The sequence below is a fragment of the Chelonia mydas genome, chromosome 1, assembly GCF_015237465.2.
Source record: "Chelonia mydas isolate rCheMyd1 chromosome 1, rCheMyd1.pri.v2, whole genome shotgun sequence".
Classification (NCBI taxonomy): Eukaryota; Metazoa; Chordata; order Testudines; family Cheloniidae; genus Chelonia; species Chelonia mydas.
This window is the reverse complement of record NC_057849.1, coordinates 146,087,956-146,109,717: the sequence shown is the minus strand read 5'-3', so window position 1 is coordinate 146,109,717 and position 21,762 is coordinate 146,087,956. Positions and strand designations below refer to the sequence as shown.

General features: G+C 39.9%; 1 protein-coding gene across 7 annotated transcripts in view; it reads left to right on the top strand.

The window, feature by feature from the left end:
• DMD (dystrophin) overlaps positions 1-21,762 on the top strand; it is a 1,912,888-nt gene that overhangs the window by 689,344 nt on the left and 1,201,782 nt on the right. For all 7 annotated transcript variants that reach the window (XM_043538015.1, XM_043538014.1, XM_043538013.1 and 4 more), the window contains one exon: positions 8,994-9,081. In XM_043538015.1, the coding sequence (XP_043393950.1) occupies positions 8,994-9,081 (88 nt within the window). The remainder of the gene's footprint in view (positions 1-8,993; positions 9,082-21,762) is intronic.

Sequence of the window (21,762 nt, the reverse complement as noted above, 5' to 3'; positions counted from 1 at the left end):
ATAAAAGCAGAATCAAGCTTTATATACAGTACATTATGTATACAACCATACTACTACTCTTTTCATTCTAGTATTTTTATGTTAGTATCACATATTAAAAAGCAAAGTCATATTATACTGTATGTAAAGGAAGAATCAGTATTTCTTTCTAGTAATAGTGTTCTAGTAAAGATCCCAAATATTAAAAATCATAATGCTCAGCTGAATTTAAACGAGTCTGGCCATGGTAGCATGGAACACTTGAAAAATTATTCTTTAATCTCCTACGGCCTCAGTGATGATTTTGCAGTGTGTAAGCCATAACAGTGTGTGTGTTTTTCACACACACTGAATTTACTCTGTTAAACACTACAATATTTGAACTAGGAAATAATTTGATTTTTGAAAACAGTTGCAAAAATTATCTGCTTTATTCTGAGTATGAGAAGGAGAAATCCATGTCTAGCTAGCTATTACACTCAAAGCCCATGATATTTTACAAATGTGTTTGTTTAAAAATTAACAAAGATAAATTCTTCCTCCATGTACTGCAAATGGAACAAGATTACCAACACTAAATCATTTCTGCTATATGTTTGTCTTCCCGTCTGTCTCTCCATCTTAAATCAGCTCTGATAAGATGAAGGAACATTGAATTTCAGCCCTCAAGAAGTATATATTCAAAAGTTTCTTGTTATCTCACTTACCTTGCAGTGGTTTGTGTTTAATCAATAGTCTCCATAGCAATACTGGAAGAAAGCACTGAGTAGTTTGCGGTATATTGAGTGCAGCTCTCTGATGCCACCTGCTCATCTTTGTGTACTTGGAAGTAGTACTAATAATTATATGGTAAATGATTTTACTCTGACCATTTTCTATCTGCTCCATGAAATGTGCACATATTAAAAACAAAACTGGTGTGATACATGCAGAAGATGTGACGGATGCAGGCATTCAGATACTAGAGTGATGGGGACAACTTAATTCATAAAGAGAGAGACGCTTTTGGAGTGCTTCACACATTATACTATTGGGTTTTTTAAATAATTGAAGGTTCCTTTTGTTTCCATTTTTAGGAGCATAACCACCTCAAAGTTGGCAAATTAGCTCTTGCCCAGACCTTTGTAATTATTCTGAACACTTGCACACTCAGATACCCTTAGCCAATAAGATGTTCCCCTTCCTAATATCAGTTTTATAATACTTTATAATAACCTTAAGGGATTCAGGAGCCATGGTTCGTTCCCTTCCCTCCTCCTTTCCTTCCTGTGCTCCTAAGGAGGCGGTGATTTGTGTCCCTGCAAGTGAGAGATGGAGGTAGATGAACCCCAGACCTGCTTCTGCTCCCAACTGGGGTTCCCAGCAGCTCTTGCCCCAGACTCTAGTCGGGCTCCTATACTTGCTCCTCTTTTGTCGATGGTGAGGCAGAGTTTGGGGGTGGGAGGCCAGTAGCAGCGCCATCTTTTCAGATCTTTGCCAAAAAATGTATATGATTACATGGGAGTGAGCTGGATTGGACTCAGGCATGGTCCTCCCCTCCATTTTGGTCCCCCCAGATACTGTAACATTGGAAGTTGGGTTCAAGGGATTGGAGACAACCGGATCTTTCAGATCTTCCACAGATGACCTTAGAAAGTGAGTAGTAGCATGATTGAGAACCTTGTTTCCAATTACTTGTGCTGGAAAACAGTGCAGAAAAATCTTTTTCTGAGATCAAAGATCGGGATGCAGGATAGAAAAAAAATGGAGGACTTTCTCTTCTAAAAAGAAATGGGAGAAATAACAAACATTATTATCCCATGTTAACACTGAAAATCTTTTTATAAAGACCACAGCTGAGTTCGGGTTGGAGGAACATCTTTATTTTTAAAAGTTTACATTTTGCCATGAGTAACTGCACATTTAAGGGTCTACAAGTTGCAGGTGCCAAAAAGGCTCGACCTCCTTTAGTCAGTATCAATATAGGTGAGATAAATAAAGTGGGGGGTAGCTCCCTTCAGTGGACACCCAGCCAGCCAGTAAGCTGTAAAATCCCTCTTGGGAGCTGTTTTAAACTCTTTACAAGTAAAGCAAGTAAAGAAGTCCCCCAGGTAAAGAGAAAAGAAAAAGTGGGCACCTGTCCAAAAGAGCCAATGGGAAGGCTAGAACTTTTTAAAAAGGGGAAAGAAACTTTCCCTTTGTCTGTTGTTCTCTGGGCTGCAGAAACATGGAGCAGCAATGCTATAAGCAGAAATGCTGTGTAAGGTTTGAACCAGGTATGAAAAAGTATTTTCCATACCTAGAAGGAAAAATTTGGATAGGGAATGTTTAGTTAGATGCTATCAGGTTATCTCTTTATTTTGGCTTGTGGCTCTCCTCTGTGCTAACCCCAGATGCTTTTGTTTGCTTGTAACCTTTAAGCTGAAGCCCCAAGAAGCTATTTTGGTGATTAATTTTTTGGAATTACTCTTTTAAAATCTAGCAAAAGCCTAAATTCCAAATGTATTTTCTTTCTCTTTGTTTTTTATAAAATTTACTTTTCTTTAAAAAACAAACAAACAAACAAAAAACCAGGATTGGATTTTTGATGTCCTAAGAGGTTTGTGCATATGCTGTTTGATTAGCTGGGGGTAACAGCTAATTTCCTTTGTTTTCTTTCTCAGCTCTTCCCCAAAGCGAGGAGGGGGAAGTGAAAAGGGCTTGAGCATACCCCACAGGGAGGAATTCCCAAGTGCTCCTTCCTGGGTCCAAGGGGTTGTTTTTGTTTTGTTTTGTTTTATTTTTGATTTGCATTTGGGTGGTGGCAGCATTTACCAAGCCAAAGTCAGAGAAAAACTGTAACCTTGGGAGTTTAATTCAAGCCTGGAGTGGCAAGTATTAATTTAAGAATCCTTGTGGGCCCCCACTTTCTGCACTCAGAGTGACAAAGTGGGGATTCAGCCTTGACAACAGGGGAAACTTTTAAAGATAATTGGTGACAGCTAGCAGCTGAAATCTGTACTGGACACTGCTCAGCTGCTGGCAGAAGTAAAGTGAGGGCAAGTTTTAAAAAAAAACAGATTCGAAAACCTGCCTGTACTTGATTTTTTTCAGACACAACATCTCTCTCCTTGGAAATGGAAGCAGAGGTGGGAAGTGGCAGCCAGCACCTTAAATTAACAAGAGCTTTCACAACTGCTGGCTGCCAGTTCTCACTTTTATTTCTGTGGAAATAAGGTTCAGAACAAGGCAAAAATAAGATGATGGGATATGGGCTGCCTGCTGAAATCTGCATCTCCAGAGTCAAAAGTCAGCTATTGACTAGGACTATTTAATTACAAATGTTAAGACAAAAAAGACAAACATTATAGAAATGATGATTCAATGAGGCTGTCTGTATATATTTATTATACTGTTACACACACACTTGTAAATATATATAGGTATGCATATACATGTGCATATGTACATACACACTTGGTTTGTGCACACACAGAACAGAGAGAGATTATGGATCTGATCCAAAGTCCACTGAAGTCGTCAATGGGTATCTTTTTATTTTGGCCCTATATGGCGCTTTATCAAAAATACATGGTTATGTGGTATGAAGGTTTCATTATGGGATGACCATATAAGTAATATACACAATCTAAAATGGATGCCAATAAAATCTTTTACTCCATTCCACCCCTTCATGAATTCTGTATGTGATATCTACATTACAGAAAACAATTTTAGCAATGCTTTAAAGTGTTCCTTGTTCAGCCATAATGACAGGTTCCTTTGTTACTGTGAATCCGAATGTATAGTGCTTAGGTGAAGAAAATAATGAAAATTAACTAGACGGAAAACTTCTGGAAAAAAGAAGTCCAAGGTTGAGAATATATATCCGTAATTTAACAGTAAAAATCTTTACAATGATGTAGTTAGTGAAGAAAATAACATTTAGAAGCCTGAAAATTCAGAGTTTAAAGTTAAACTTACCAGAAACCCAAACTTTAGCAAGTATGGGAGAGTTCACAAAGTACAATGCTCAAACCACTTAAATTTAGCTCCTTAGCAATTTCAAGCTCCTAAATTATCTTTTTTCCTTTTATAGCTGCCTTTTATAGCTACTTTACAGATATACTGTGTTTGGATCAAAACCTTTTTTAAAGAAGTTGAACTCTGTAGCTTAGGACTTGTCCTCACAGCTTTGTACGCAACACTGTACATTCACACCCTGGATTGCCATGCACTGACTGACTGTAGACAAGCCCTAGGATTTTGAACAGAAACTCTCATTGTGCAGCTTGCTGCTGGTGTGTCAAAACTGGGAATCAGACAGCAGCGATTTAAAATTTGTTTAACGTTTCCATTGTAGACATGGTAATGCTGCATGTAATGATCTTGGATAATTGGTTACCAAATAAAATCATATGATTCAATAGTAACCTCCTAGTTTTGCAGGATTGGGCCTGCCTGGTGGAGAGTGGAGAATGACTCCCTACATTGCTATTGACCAAATCAAGGATTTTTAATTTTTAAAGTGTTTTTGTGAACAGTGCCTGACATACCGCTGTATAATTAAGAATAAAGGATTTTAAATGTTGGTTGTGATCAGATGAAGCTATTATATATGAATAAGATACTGTAGTCTGATATTCTACTTTGATCAGATTAGCATGAAGGGGCATGAATCGTTGTCTCACTGTGTGGGTATAGCATGTTGTGTAGGACTGAAGTGTTCTTCTGCTGACTAGAAAATAGATGCGCATGGTTTTTGCTATTATCACATATCTTTTTAAAAGCCAATAAAGTACTTACAAAAATAACCACACAAAAAGAGGACTGTCAAGTAAAGTTGACTGGAAAATCAGAATTTTTCTTGCATTTCAAATTTTCCATTGGAAACTCCAGTTTTTCTGTAGGAAATTTCAGAAGTGTGGGACAAGTGTGTTTTTTGCTCACTTCCCAGTACTTACTGTTTCCCAGCTTTTTCCAGTGGCACCAGCTGGTAAACAGGAATGAAAAGTGGGAAGGCAAGGAAAAAAAAACACATTTCAATTTTAGAAGTAACATGTTCACATTTAAATTTTAACACACTACATAAATGTGCAAGTGTTAATGTTTCTCTCAGTCACACTTTCAGTATTTTGTTACTGACCGCCAACTGGCAGAAGTTGGAAAACAATAATAATGCATGGGAAAGCAGGGTTTTCCACACTTCGACTTTTTTCACAGCTTTTTCTAATTGAAGAGTAGTCAGAAGGTGAGGCAAAATTTGCATTTTAAAATAGAAAAATGCTTAAGGATATTTTCCCACAAATGTTTTGTTTCCAAAATGTTTTATTTTTCCAGAAAAATATTGAAAGATGAAAAATTGATTGACAATATTTTTGTGTGAAAAATATAGATTTTTTTAAAAAATAAAGCCCTATTTTCCAATGGAAAAAACTTTCCCTCAGAAAATGTTTGACTACTGCAGTTGTTAAGGTTCTGATGTGTAGCACTCAAAGGTTTGGAAATGCCAAAATTAAGGTTTTCTGCACAACCTTAACCTCAAACCACTTGTGTAGTGAATAAGCCTTGGGTCCAGAAGAGTACTACCTCAATCATGACAGAAGATGAGAAATGCATAATGAATGAAGGAGGATTGAAGAGGTAAATGAGAGGGGTGTTGACAGGACCCCCTGCCTTATTCAGTGCAGGGATGGGTGATGCACCATTTATAGGCATGGGGAAATAAAGTATGAGGCTAATCATAAATATTTAAAAGTTATTTCAGTCACTGTGCACTGTTGAGCCTGCAGAATTAATAATGATAGGACCTGTGGAAAAATGTGATCATGTATTTAAAAATAATCTCAAAGTATCTCAAAATGCATACACACAAGGGAGCAGAATTCATGTTGTGTAGGCCACTTTTTTTTGGCATTTCCAGACTTTTGAATGCAACCTTAACATTATATTTATCAGCTTTTTGTATGGACACACATGCACATGGGGGGGGCGGTGACACACACCCCACTCACGTGGCAATTCTATCCATGTGAGAAATTAATACATGTGGTTCCTCAGTTCATCATGCGACTTTGACTAGTTCATCTACCCTCTGCTCCTTAATCCATCACTTATGAGACTTATCCTCCCCCCACCCCCTCCAGTCAGCTTTTAAAAAGTCACTTTAAAAAACAATCAGCCTGCCAAGATGATGACAATCATTACTATTTATTTGGATTGCATTGTCACCTAGGAATCCCCCCACCCAATTGTGCTAAGTACTGTACATATATCTAATGAAGAGAAAGTCCTAGGAGTTTACAGTCTCAGAATAAAATAGACAACTGGTGGATATAGCAAGGAGCTGGGGGGAGCACAGGTAACAGTGGGACAATACTAATCAGCATTGATAAGCAGCAGTAAATGTTTGCTCCTTTTGCCCCCAAAATACTACCTCTGTTCAGGACCTCAAAAGGTGAAATTTGTCTTGGGCTAGTGACATGTTTTCTATAGATGTAAAAATGTAAAAACTATGAAAAGTCTGTTATCTTCTGGAAACAGGAACTTCTTATCATATGGAAGGGGAGTTTCTGAACTTTCCACTGGGACTCACAGTATTTGTGTTTGGCCTTGGAAGGTTCAGGATCACAGACTTAAATGCCTTGTCATTTTTATGCTTAGAAAAATCAATATTCTATATATAAATACATAAAAATCTATATAAATCATCTATATATAGATTAGAGTAGTTTTTATGGTTCCTTCTGGGCTCTTTACAGTTAGACCAATGGTAACTACATCATCTGGCTTTACAGGCAGAGTGAGACGCCCCCCCCCCCCCCAAAAAAAAATCCCATGTCCATTTTTAAAGCTCTCTAAAGTGCATTTCTACAAAAGTTTTTCTGTAATTTATGTGGCATATATATACACACACAACACACGATGGTGTGGTATAAAGATTTTATTTGTACTTGTTAGGAATGACTCATGCAAGCCATGAGTGAGTAATGCAGTCATCTTAAATTCATTCTGATAAAACCTAGATACCACATCACACTATCATGCATCAGTCCATAACGTCTCTGTGTGTGTATAATGTACAAATAAATGTATAATAAAACATATGCTTACCAAAGTATTCCCAAATTTAATTCCTCACTAAATATCAATTCTCATCTTCATTTTTTAAGATACATTATTTGCACAAAATTAAATTGATATAAGTATTTCTAAAATTTGCACATTGTTACAGTGGACGTTTAAAATTATTAAAATGTATGATGAAATACCTATTATAATAGGTAGCAACTATGAGTATATATAATTCACAATAAAACATAGAATGAGATAGTGGTAGGCCTTGGGTATGTGTGAATAGAACTGTGTGAGGCTGTGGAAGGTGGCTCTCTGAAGCCCCAGGCCTGGTATAAGATGTTCACAGTTAGGCTCTATCTGCTACATTAGCATCACTGGGGATTTTTGCATGGTCAGATTCTGTCTTTATGTATCCCATTGTAGAATCAGGGCTTAAATTCATTTTTAAAATATACATTTGTACTTTCCAATTTCCTTTTTTTTTCCCCCCAAGCCATTCATTTTGATACAAAAATATGCAAAATCCCCAAATTTTCAGGTACAGTGAAAAGAATTTTTCTCAAAGTCCATTTTTACTGTGTATGATTCTGTGTTAGCATGATGATTTTGAAGTGAGAATCCATTTTGAATTAATTTGAGGCGTTTTGAGCATTGCTGTTGTTAATTCACCCACTGGTAGTTGTGATATACAAATTAGGTGTTTTCTCAACAGAATAGTATTGGTATTACTATTTAATGCACTAATTATCTCTGTTAAAATAAATGCATTTTAAAAAGATATTTCAAGTCCAGTATCACTTTAAAAAGTGTGTTTATATATACTTATCTATGTAAATAAGGAGTGTAATGTTAGTCATCTAAATCTATACTTAGGTATCAAGTTGTGAGGGCTCTCTACGCTTTTTATAGTCAGGCCCCTTAGAGTATGTCTTCACTGCACATTCAGCATGAGTGATCAGCTTCTGGGTGGGACCAGCCACACTGCAAAGTCCAGCTTGGGTTACTGTGTTCTCACTGGTGCTGCACTCACCTGTGTGAGGCATTAGGACTTCTGGATGTATATCTCAAGGATCTTTTGTGATGCAGTAAGATGAGCCTCTCTGATTATTTCCCACTGAATCTTGGTAGAACTTGTCTGACCTTCTGGGCACATGGGGAAATTGTGGGAAGGCATTGGAGAACTATCAGCACTTGAATGATTAGCCTGCATCCTTCTGCAACATGGGCAGGTTACTAGCCTAAATACAAGCAGATTGTAAACCATACCCCAGCTATTGCAACTAGCCCAGATTGAAAACACTACTAAATTTGGGTAAGAAGGTTTTGTGTGTGGATGAGCGGGGGGCTACTAGGGACAATACTTGAATAGAAGTTCTAGTTAATTCAGCAGTGAAGTCATACCTTAAATATACCTAAATACGGATTAGGATGTCCAACTTTAGCCATGTAAGTTTGAAAAGGTTGGCTAATACATAGTAAGCAAATAAGTCAAAGCCATATGGGATGAATCCTGCAGTGCTCTGAGCAATCCTGTGATGGGCTATGCACCCTCCACTCATATCAAAATCTGTGGGAACTGAGGTCACACAGCCCTGTGAAGGATCAAGTTTAATATTTCTCTATATGAAACCTATTCAACAGACAATTTTTTCATTCTCTGATCCTGGGCTTTGAACAATTCGGATTCTATATATAAATACCTGTGTGTTGTTTGTCTATAAAGTACCTACATGTGTTGTTTATCAAATAATCTTGTCATGCTTGCACGTAGAGATTTATGTATTCAACCTTGCTTTCCTAAAGTTATGTGGCCAGAAGCATATCCAACTTTGTGTGATTTGTTCTGTTGCCAAGTCAGGAGGTGAGCCGGGCGATTTTACAGGGTAAAAAGATTTCGTGGCCGTAGAAGATGTACAGATTAATTATTTGATGTCTTCAAAATCTCTGTCTAAATTCTCACCTTTCCTGTCATACTACAGGCCATCGAGAGAGAAAAGTCTGAGAAGTACAGGAAACTGCAAGACACCAGCAGATCAGCGGAGGCCTTGGTGGAACAGATGGTGAATGGTAATGATATGGGGGTTGAATTAGATGATAATCCTAGGGATGGAATAAATACACAAGAATTCTGTTAGCAAAGCACTTTCTGAATGGAATGGTAAGTTAATTTTGCTTTATATTTTTGTCACTCTGTCTGGAGTGACCCACCACTGAGAGAGCCAGTTTCAGGTCACCTTGTTAGAAAATAGTACAGAAACCCCAAACTGACTGTATATTCTATAATTAGATTTCACCAAGCCAGTAACAAATGTGCACTCCTGGATTACTGTATTAGTCTTACCATGGAGCCACAGACAGTCCCCTTAGGCTCTCCCGCCCCTCTTTACCACCCAGACAAGCTGGACTTTGTGATGAAAGGTTATTAAAAGAAAAAATCACCTCACAGGTTACTCCCAACCTCAAAGGCTCAGTCACCCGAGGTCAATGGATACTCTGGATCTCACACCAAAGACAACGCTGATAGCCAATTTCTCTAGTAAACTAAATAAAGGTTTATTAGCTAAGAAAAAGAAATCGGTTATTGAGAGGTTAAAAGAGGTAAAATACATTAACAGTTGAGTCAAAGTTTGTAAATCCAATATGATAGCAGAGATGTAGTGATGGGATCTCGGGCCATTTATTCAGTATTCCACCCTGTTATAATCCAAAGCAGTTCAGAGATACAACATCGCTCCCTGGATCCACTCTTATAGCAGTTTGCCCTGGAAAGCAATCTGGCAAGTATCTCCATCACAGCATGGACTTTTTGTCTGTTGACTAAATGCAGACTGTGGATTTCCCATTGTTGAACACTATGACCCATGCTTTGAAGTTAGTATGCTTCTTCATTTACAGTTCCAAAGCTTCAATTCTGTTTGATGGGCAGGCCAATTACAGATGCATACATAATGCATTTTGTTACAGGAATCCAAATAATCTTTCATTCGTTTTCATGAAGTTTAAACATCAAGCAAATACACCTTTGATCTAGGATTATCTAATTACAGGGTATACATAATGTAACAGAAGACAACAGAATACAGATAGGTGAAAACAATACAAACAACATCTCCTTTTGATCTCTTCTAACAAGTGAATTGGCTTGAACATGCTATAACCTTTTACCATTTCTTTGATATTCAAGCATAAGTGAACTGCCCTATTGCTCTAGCCTGAGCTGTTAAAATCACAATTTTCTTATTATTTTTTAATGTTAGAGCTATTCATTGGAAAGGGGTGGAAACAAAAACAGAACTTTACCACCATGAAAGGAAATGTAGCAAACTATAATGCTCACAATAGTGCACTATGTGTTGTTAGTCAGTTCTGCACAGAAACTAGGATTCAAATCTTACTTTCTGACTATATTAAACTTTTGAAGAGACCATAGTTCATTTGAAATTATTTCAGAGAGCACGAGCTTTGAATATAGTCACAATTCTTAGACATTTTGAAAATTAATCATATCTGATTATATGGCTTTTGCAATATTTTATATTGTAGCAGAGTACAGAGAATTCTAATTATACTTTGGAAGAGATTTCTGTTATTTAAAAATTCAAATGTAATGGTTTATCCAAATTTCAGATTAAAAAAAAACACCTTATTTTACTTTGTAACGGGGTTCACTCACCACTCTGGCACCTCCTGCTGTTTGTCTTGGGAATTAGCTCTACATGGTAGTGTGCCCTCTTCGGGTAGTGCCATACCACCGTCACTCCTGCTCTAGGACCCATGTCTTTCCAAGGACAGCAGCATCCTCTTCAGCGACACAGCCCTCCGGCCGTGCCTCACACTGTGCTCCCCACTTCCAGAGGACCTGAAGTCTGCTGTTCAACCACTTCCTTTAGTGGCTATTGCAGCAAATTGTCTGGCCACTTCCTCATGGCCCCAGCATCCTCTTTTCCCTTGCCTCAGGGCCTCAGCCTGCAAACCCCAGCAGCCAGCCAGGAGCTCTCTCTCTCCCGGTCCCTGCTCCCAACACTCTCTCAGCTCTCCAGAGACACACTCCTTCCTCCCTGGGCTTCCAGCAGACAACTATCCTCCTCTGCAATTTCCTTTTTATATGGGCCTGCTTGGCCCTGATTAGCTGCTCCCCTCAGCCCTTCTCTGATTGGCTGCCTCCTTAGGGCTCTATTAACCCCTTAGAGTCCCATGTGGGGCAGAAGCCCCATCACATACTGATGATTGAATTTGTCAAATTTCCTGTTAATTTCCAGACTTGACTGATATGTTGTGAGCTTTTAGATTTTATTTTCTAGGAAAAGAAAAAGGTTTTATTGTAAAACAGGAGAAATATACACTGATGAAAAATTGCAGTGGTATGTGTTTTTGAGTGCAACTTGACAAACTAGAACCAGATATTGTCATCTTTGTTACAGCAAATAATTCCCAGCACTACAATAAAATCTACAACAATTCTACTAGTAACTAGGGGCAGATTCTGCTATGCTGACCCACCTTAATTTGTGGATAGTCCCACTGATGAAATGGAATTATTTGTCAAATATGATTGTAGTAATGAAAATAAGGAGGGCAGACTCTGGACCTAAGTGGGTTGAATGTTATGTTCCTCCTTTACTACCATTTTCATACAAACAAAATATAAACAGCTTGCAACTTAGTGTTTGCTCAAGTATCTCAGTTTAGTGTTCATTAGTTACTTTATTATGTAGTGGTTGAACACGGTAAATTAAATATTGGAAAACAATAATGACAATAAAAAGGCTTTCTTAACTGTGGCTCTCAACAGTACAAGCAAGAATGCAGTATCGTGGAGGAAGCTGTTAGACAAATGCTTACAATCAAAATTGGCAGCATTAGAAGTGCTGAGTATCCACATCTGCCACTATCTTGTGGATCCATAGCTCTTCCAAAATTTTGGGCCTACACAGTGCAGTTGCAATAGAGCTGACCTTCAACAAGTTCAAAATGAGTTAAGGAACTAACTACTAAGGAACTACTACCAGAGAGTGGAGTGTAAAATTGAATGGGTTGCTATTTGAAGTTGCAGGCTTTCTTTAATTGTTATGATAAACAGCAGAGAACTTAACTTCACAAGTGAATAAAATACTAAATTGCCATGCTAACCAAATGTCCATGAGCCTAGGTAGTTGTGGAGTCATCCCAGCATCAGTGTGTAGGCACAGTACCTCAAGCAATGGCCCTGACCTGCCAAGTTGTCATAGATTTCAAGGATAGACAGATTTTAATGGTCTAATTCCTAAACACAAGGAGCAATGCAGAGGAAAGTCTGTGAGGCAGAACCTCAAGAAACTTCCACCCTGCTTGGGACAGAGTCCTTATCCTGACCTTTTCCATGGTTGGTCATGTACAAAATATCTATAGCAGATTTTTCTTTTAATTGGTATTAAAAATAATCGATTTGGCCTGGAAGAATACTTTCCCTGGATTGTGCCAGCCTTGTAAGGCACTATTTGCTATGTGCACATTGAGCCAATTGAGTCAAGAGTCAGGTCCATGTAGTGCAGATAAGAAAATATAAAAAATCTCCTTCTTCTATTTTGCCTCATGGCTGGGAGGAACAACACTGCACTTGACTGCCCTGGTGGCAATTCCGTTTGCATTTTTTTGCTGTCTACTTTTGGTTTCAGTTGGAGAACCAGTAGCCTCAGGAACTGGTATCATGACACAACCACCTCTTTGTTCCAAAGCCTAGGTGTCAACTACCCTTAGTATCAAACAGACGATCACTTCCATCTGAAATTCCCTCTTGTAACTCGTGATTCTCTGTTCCCCCCTTGCCTCCCAAAATGGTGCATGCATGCGGCTGATATTATGATGTAGTAACTCTGGTTATGAGGTCATAGTGAGAGGAAGAGGTCCAAACTCACTTCTGGTTTGGTTCTTTCATTAATAAGTAACATTTATTTATGATGATATGCTGTTTGGAGGGAGGACACTTGCCACTGTTGCTTAAAGTAGCAGCAAGGATTGTGCATAATTGTTGAAGGCGGCCCCTTAAAGACAGGATGAGGTTTCCCAAATCTCAGTCTATCGGAAGGAACGTGTCTTCCCACTAGGACTTTGGCACTGAGCATGCTAGCTGTGGATCAGTGTAACTGAGCGTGGCCCTTTCATTTCTTCTGACCTCATGCTTTGCATCATGACAGTCTTGTTCCCAGGAGTACATGACTCCACCCTGGCTAGAACAACATCTTAGTTGTCTGTGTAAGGAGGAACTCTCCCTTACTGGCAATTTTAGAGGGGCAAGTACCCTTTTGGAAAAGGGAGCTGCCTTCACAGCTGTTCAGCCTGATATTTATGGAACTTCCACATACACCACAGCTGCAAAGACAATTCCAAAATGAGTAGAGTACAGAGTAAATAAGAAGTGCAATAATTACCACAAGGTTAAAGTGTAAAATGAGATAAATATTCTCAGCAGAGGAGAATTAGACAGATTATTTTAACTAAGCTTTTTCACTTGCTGTGAACAGGAATATGTGGCAAAGTGTTTAGTATTATATCTTGAGTGGGGAGGAAGTTAACTGTCATATGCAAACTTTTGGAATTGTAAGTACTGTGAATTTTCTATCTGTCTAAATCTTCCAATTCATTATGAGTTAATACATTTGTTATTAAATAGGATTACCTCCAGACTGGGATTGAACAAAAAACAGAAGTTTACCTCAACTCTAAGCATAAATCTCAAATTGTGTTAAACGTGTAAACTTTTTAAGATTCAGAATAATTCAGATAATTTCACTCTCTCTCTCTGTGCCTGTTGTTGAAATCCATTTTGGGATCAGCACCTAAACTATCTGAAAATTTCTTATAGATTGTTTACTTCAAATTTTGTTAATCTAGAGTTCATTCAGAATCAAAGGCGGGACTCATAGATTTTTAGGTCAGAAGGAACCATTGTGATCATCTAGACTCTGAGCATGTGGATAAGACCTGCCAGGCAGATACCTGGGAAAGAATTTTCTGTAGTAATTCAGAGCCCTGCCCAGCTAGTGTCCCATCTCCAGCAGTTGGGGATTTTTGCAAATGGCAGTCACCGATGGGCCACATGTCACCGTACGCAGTCCCATCATACAATCCCCTCTATAAACTTTTCAAGCTCAGTCCTGAAGCCAGTTAGTTTTTTTCCCCCCATTGCTTCCCTTGGAAGGTGGTTCCAGAACTTCACTCCTCTGTTGGTTAGAAACCTTTGCCTATTTCAAGCTTAAATTTGTTGATGGCTAGTTTATAGCCATTTGTTCTTGTGTCCACAATGGTGCTTACTTTAAATAACTGCTCTTCCTCCCTGGTGTTTATCCCTTGGATGTATTTATAGAGAGCAATCATATCTCCCCTCAGCCTTCTTTTGGTTAGGCTAAACAAGCCATGCTCTTTGAGTCTCCTCTCATAAGGTAGGTTTTCCCTTCCTTGGATCATCCTACTCGCCCATCTCTGCACCTGTTCCAGTTTGAATTCATCTTTCTGAAACATGGGAGACCAGAATTGCATACAGTATTCCAGATGAGATCTCACCAGTGCCTTGCATCATGGTACTCATACTTCCCTTTCTCTACTGGAAATACCTCACCTGATGCGTCCTAGGATTGTGTTAGCCTTTTTTCATGGCTGAATCACATTGATGGCTCATAGTCATCCTGTGATCAATCAATACACCCAGGTATTGCTGCTCCTCTGATAAATCCCCACTTACAGCAAAAATTGTTGTTGTTAGTCCCTAAATTCATGATGTTGCACTTTGCACTATTAAATATCATCCCATTTCTATTACTCCAGTTTAAAAGGTCATCCAGATCTTCTTGTATGATATTCCAGTCATCCTCCATATTGGCTATACCTCCCAACGTTGTGTCAGTTGCAAATTTTATTAGCACAGTGCAGTCTGGAGGAGATTCTGGTGAAGCTCCAGAGAGCCCAAGGTTTCAACAGAGCAGATGACCAGAGCTCTGTAGACAGAGTGCCATGATTAAATATCTTCCTCCTTTCCCATTAGATATATCATCACAGTGTCAGGAAGTTGTGTTTAGAGAACGTTTTTTGGATTTGGCGGAGACAGTTAGACTGGGGCCTGGAAGGAGGGAGAAATATGTGGTTGATTTGGAAGAAGAGATGCTTAATTTATTTAACTTTTAGAAGCTTGACAAAATGGAAGCTCCAACTCATTTGTGGTACACCTAGTACTATTATGGTACCCAATACACAATATGTTCCTTGCAGAAATTGTTCAGTAGTATCATGTGATTACAACAATTTATCTTCTGTTCTTATAAGATCATGTACTAGACATCCAACAAGTTAATTTATATTTATTTAAAATTTAGACCACTGCTGAAATTCATGGGCAGATAGGAAGGTGAAGAATTTAAAACATAAACCAGACAAAAATCAAAGGGTGGAAGACATCATAAGAGAGAAATGATCAGGGTAATGATGAATACATGTCTTAGTTTGTTTTTCTTTACTTTACTTCTTTGTTATTATGGAACAGAGGTCAGGTGGGGAAATAGGAACAAAAGAGTGGTGGAAAGGAAGGAATGGAAAGAGGAACACTGGAGGGAAGGATGGAGTATAGGCACTTTGAGTACAGCAATAAAGGGATAAGAATAGGTTGTGGCACACAGCCAGTCAGGAGATAGAGAATAATGTTTAGAGAAAAAACATTCTGTTGTCATCACTAGTGTCTACAGACGTCAAGGTGCTTCACTCCCACCTGATGCTTCAGGCAGGAAAATGCCTATGACGGTGATGGGAATAAGAAAAGGAGTACTTGTGGCACCTTAGAGACTAACCAATTTATTTGAGCATAAGCTTTCATGAGCTACAGCTCACTTCATCGGATGCATTCAGTGGAAAATACAGTGAGGAGATTTATATACACACAGAACATGAAAAAATGGGTGTTTATCATGCACACTGTAAGGAGAGTGATCACTTAAGATGAGCTATTACCAGCAGGAGAGTGGGGCAGGGAGAAAACCTTTTGTAGTGATAATCAAGGTGGGCCATTTCCAGCAGTTAACAAGAAGGAACAGTGCGGGGGTGTGGGGGGAAATAGACAAGGGGAAATAGTTTTACTTTGTGTAATGACTCAACCACTCCCAGTCTCTATTCAAGCCTAAGTTAATTGTATCCAATTTGCAAATTAATTCCAATTCAGCAGTCTCTTGTTGGAGTCTGTTTTTGAAGTCTTTTTGTTGAAGAATAGCCACTTTTAGGTCAGAAATCGAGGGACTAGAGAGATTGAAGTGTTCTCCGACTGGTTTATGAATGTTATAATTCTTGACGTCTGATTTGTGTCCATTTATTCTTTTACGTAGAGACTGTCCAGTTTGACCAATGTACATGGCAGAGGGGCATTGCTGGCACATGATGGCATATATCACATTGGTAGATGTGCAGGTGAACGAGCCTCTGATAGTGTGGCTGATGTGATTAGGCCCTATGATGGTGTCCCCTGAATAGATATGTGGACACAGTTGGCAACGGGCTTTGTTGCATGGATAGGTTCCTGGGTTAGTGGTTCTGTTGTGTGGTGTGTTGTTGCTGGTGAGTATTTGCTTCAGGTTGCGGGGCTGTCTGTAAGCAAGGACTGGCCTGTCTCCCAAGATTTGTGAGAGCGATGAGTCGTCCTTTAGGATAGGTTGTAGATCCTTGATGATGCGTTGGAGAGGTTTTAGTTGGGGGCTGAAGGTGACGGCTAGTGGCGTTCTGTTATTTTCTTTGATGGGCCTGTCCTGTAGCAAGTGACTTCTGGGTACTCTTCTAGCTCTGTCAATCTGTTTCTTCGCTGCAGCAGCAGGTGTGTATTGTAGTTGTAAGAATGCTTGATAGAGATCTTGTAGGTATTTGTCTCTGTCTGAGGGGTTGGAGCAAATGCAGTTGTATCGTAGAGCTTGGCTGTAGACAATGGATCGTGTGGTGTGGTCTAGGTGAAAGCTGGAGGCATGTAGGTAGGAATAGCGGTCAGTAGGTTTCCGGTATAGGGTGGTGTTTATGTGACCATCGCTTATTAGCACTGTAATGTCCAGGAAGTGGATCTCCTGTGTGGACTGGTCCAGGCTGAGGTTGGTGGTAGGATGGAAATTGTTGAAATCATGGTGGAATTCCTCAAGGGCTTCTTTTCCATGGGTCTAAATGATGAAGATGTCATCAATGTAGCGCAAGTAGAGTAGGGGCATTAGGGGACGAGAGCTGAGGAAGCGTTGTTCTAAGTCAGCCATAAAAATGTTGGCATACTGTGGAGCCATGCGGGTACCCATAGCAGTACCGCTGATTTGAAGGTATACATTGTCCCCAAATGTGAAATAGTTATGGGTGAGGACAAAGTCACAAAGTTCAGCCACCAGGTTTGCTGTGACATTATTGGGGATACTGTTCCTGACGGCTTGTAGTCCATCTTTGTGTGGAATGTTGGTGTAGAGGGCTTCTACATCCATAGTGGCCAGGATGGTTTTTTCAGGAAGATCACCGATGGATTGTAGTTTCCTCAGGAAGTCAGTGGTGTCTCGAAGATAGCTGGGAGTGCTTGTAGCGTAGGTCCTGAGGAGGGAGTCTACATAGCCAGACAATCCTGCTGTCAGGGTGCCAATGCCTGAGATGATGGGGCGCCCAGGATTTCCAGGTTTATGGATCTTGGGTAGCAGATAGAATAGCCCAGGTCGGGGTTCCAGGGGTGTGTCTGTGCAGATTTGTTCTTGTGCTTTTTCAGGGAGTTTCTTGAGCAAATGGTGTAGTTTCTTTTGGTAACCCTCAGTGGGATCAGAGGGTAATTGCTTGTAGAAAGTGGTGCTGGAGAGCTGCCGAGCATCCTCTTGTTCATATTCCGACCTATTCATGATGACAACAGCACCTCCTTTCTCAGCCTTTTTGACTATGATGTCAGAGTTGTTTCTGAGGCTGTGGATGGCATTGTGTTCTGCACTGCTAAGGTTATGGGGCAAGTGATGCTGCTTTTCCACAATTTCAGCCCATGCACGTCGGCGGAAGCACTCTATGTAGAAGTCCAGTCTGTTGTTTCGACCTTCAGGAGGAGTCCACCCAGAATCTTTCTTTTTGTAGTGTTGGTAGGAAGGTATCTGTGGATTAGTATGTTGTTCAGAGGTATGTTAGAAATATTCCTTGAGTCGGAGACGTCGAAAATAGGATTCTAGGTCACCACAGAACTGTATCGTGTTCGTGGGGGTGGAGGGGCAGAAGGAGAGGCCCCGAGATAGGACAGATGCTTCTGCTGGGCTAAGAATATAGTTGGATAGATTAACAATATTGGTGAGTGGGTTAAGGGAACCATTGCTGTGGCCTCTTGTGGCATGCAGTAGTTTAGATAGTTTAGTGTCCTTTTTCTTTTGTAGAGAAGCAAAGTGTGTGTTGTAAATGGCTTGTCTAGTTTTAGTAAAGTCCGGCCACGAGGAAGTTTGTGTGGAAGGTTGTTTTTTTATGAGAGTATCCATTTTTGAGAGCTCATTCTTAATCTTTCCCTGTTTGCTGTAGAGGATGTTGATCAGGTGGTTCCGCAGTTTCTTTGAGAATGTGTGGCACAAGCTGTCAACATAGTCTGTGTGGTATGTAGATTGTAATGGATTTTTTACCTTCAGTCCTTTTGGTACGATGTCCATCTGTTTGCATTTGGAAAGGAAGATGATGTCTGTCTGTATCTGTATGAGTTTTTTCATGAAGTTGATAGATTTCCACTCCATACGGCTAAATGCAGTGCCTTGCATAATGACAGGTTTCAGAGTAGTAGCCATGTTAGTCTGTATCTGCAAAAAGAAAAGGAGTACTTGTGGCACCTTAGAGACTAACCAATTTATTTGAGCATAAGCTTTCGTGAGCTACAGCTCACTTCATCGGATGCATTCAGTGGAAAATACAGTGAGGAGATTTATATATACACAGAACATGAAAAAATGGGTGTTTATCATGCACACTGTAAGGAGAGTGATCACTTAAGATGAGCTATTACCAGCAGGAGAGTGGGGTGGGGGGGGAAGAGGGCGGGGAGAAAACCTTTTGTAGGACCGCTAGTCCTACCTACATGCCTCCAGCTTTCACCCAGACCACACCACACGATCCATTGTCTACAGCCAAGCTCTACGATACAACTGCATTTGCTCCAACCCCTCAGACAGAGACAAATACCTACAAGATCTCTATCAAGCATTCTTACAACTACAATACCCACCTGCTGCTGCAGTGAAGAAACAGATTGACAGAGCCAGAAGAGTACCCAGAAGTCACTTGCTACAGGACAGGCCCAACAAAGAAAATAACAGAACGCCATTAGCCGTCACCTTCAGCCCCCAGCTAAAACCTCTCCAACGCATCATCGAGGATCTACAACCTATCCTAACCTATCCCAACCTATCCTAAGGACGACTCATCGCTCTCACAAATCTTGGGAGACAGGCCAGTCCTTGCTTACAGACAGCCCCGCAACCTGAAGCAAATACTCACCAGCAACCACACACCACACAACAGAACCACTAACCCAGGAACCTATCCTTGCAATAAAGCCCGTTGCCAACTGTGTCCACATATCTATTCAGGGGACACCATCATAGGGCCTAATCACATCAGCCACACTATCAGAGGCTCGTTCACCTGCACATCTACCAATGTGATATATGCCATCATGTGCCAGCAATGCCCCTCTGCCATGTACATTGGTCAAACTGGACCGTCTCTACGTAAAAGAATAAATGGACACAAATCAGACGTCAAGAATTATAACATTCATAAACCAGTCGGAGAACACTTCAATCTCTCTAGTCCCTCGATTTCTGACCTAAAAGTGGCTATTCTTCAACAAAAAGACTTCAAAAACAGACTCCAACAAGAGACTGCTGAATTGGAATTAATTTGCAAATTGGATACAATTAACTTAGGCTTGAATAGAGACTGGGAGTGGTTGAGTCATTACACAAAGTAAAACTATTTCCCCTTGTCTATTTCCCCCCACACCCCCCCCCCCGCACTGTTCCTTCTTGTTAACTGCTGGAAATGGCCCACCTTGATTATCACTACAAAAGGTTTTCTCCCTGCCCCACTCTCCTGCTGGTAATAGCTCATCTTAAGTGATCACTCTCCTTACAGTGTGCATGATAAACACCCATTTTTTCATGTTCTGTGTGTATATAAATCTCCTCACTGTATTTTCCACTGAATGCATCCGATGAAGTGAGCTGTAGCTCATGAAAGCCTATGCTCAAATAAATTGGTTAGTCTCTAAGGTGCCACAAGTACTCCTTTTCTTTTTGTGAATACAGACTAACACGGCTGCTGCTCTGAAACCTGTCATTATGCAAAGTGAAGGGAATGTTATTCCTCCGGCTGGGAGTGCCTCCTAAAGGGAGGTTAGCCTTGCCAAAATAGCAATTCTTAGGGCTCCAGGCAGAACCTCTTCTCTCACTACTGCTGCTGCTCCTGGCTATTTCTGGGGCAATCTCGGCTGTTTTTGGGTTCTGGCTGTAACCCACAGGAGGTCTTGCTCTGCTTCCCGTTGGCCAAATGTCAGCAAGAACCTGCTAGGTCCTGTTACCCCCTCTCCCCCACCCCCCAAAAAAGAGGAGATCATGCATTCACTTACTTTAAAATGTTCTCAACTTTAAAAGTCTGCTGGCAAACTGAAAGAGTGAAGCAGGTTGTGGGGATTTGTGAGTGGACTCTTGATAGTTATGGTGATTTAGGATAAAACACCTACTGTATCAAAATGAATACTCAGTGAACTTCTGATGTGTTAAAATGATTGCAAAATCAATTTGAAATGAAGCAACACTTAAAGTGCTACCGTGATAAGGAGTATGTCTCATTGAAGTTGCCATTCCAAAATCCTTATGAGTTGTGAGCTCTAAAAAAAACAAACAAACAAAAAACAAGAGGTAATATTGCATTATTCTATCTTGGATCCATGGCTAATGATAAATAAACTTGACAAGGTAGACTTCATGTTAAATGACAGTCCCAAAGTAGTTGCATATAAGGTGCTATATAATTAAAAATATTCTAATACAATTTGTTATGCACAGTACACAAGGTAGTAAAATTAATGGATGCACTTCAGGTAATGATCTATGTCCTCTGGGTACAATATATTTATCCACTGAGTATATCGGGGTTGTTTAGAATATGAAATGTGACAGGATTATGATTCATTAACCCTGAAATTTTAGCATATTAGTACTGAATGGGTTTTGTATTGCTCATTGTACATGGTTATCAATTTTTTTATATGCAACTCCCAGAAAATAATAACTAACAGGGAAATTGATGTTAACAGTATGGATGAAAAGGTTTTAAACATTTTTAGACTAAAATAAAATAAACACCATTCATATAATCATAGAATCGTAGGACTGGAAGGGACCTCAAGAGGTCATCTAGTCCAGTCCCCTACAGTCATGACAGGACTAACCATTAACTAGACCATCCCTGACAGGTATTTATCTAACCTGCTCTTAAAAAATCTCCAATGATGGAGATTAAACAATCTCCTCATGCAATTTATTCCAGTGCTCTAACCACTCTGACAGGAGGTTTTTCCTAATGCCCAACCTAAACCATCCTGGTCAATTGGGGTGCCCTGTAAAAATGGGCACTCCAGCAGAAATCTGCTGCAGGGCAGCGGAAGTCTGGAAACCTGTCAGAAGCCACAGAGTGGGCAGGGGAAGCTCCAGCGCCCTGACCCTGGTCCCTGGCAAAAGGACTGAGCGGGTGGGGGAAGGGCAGGTG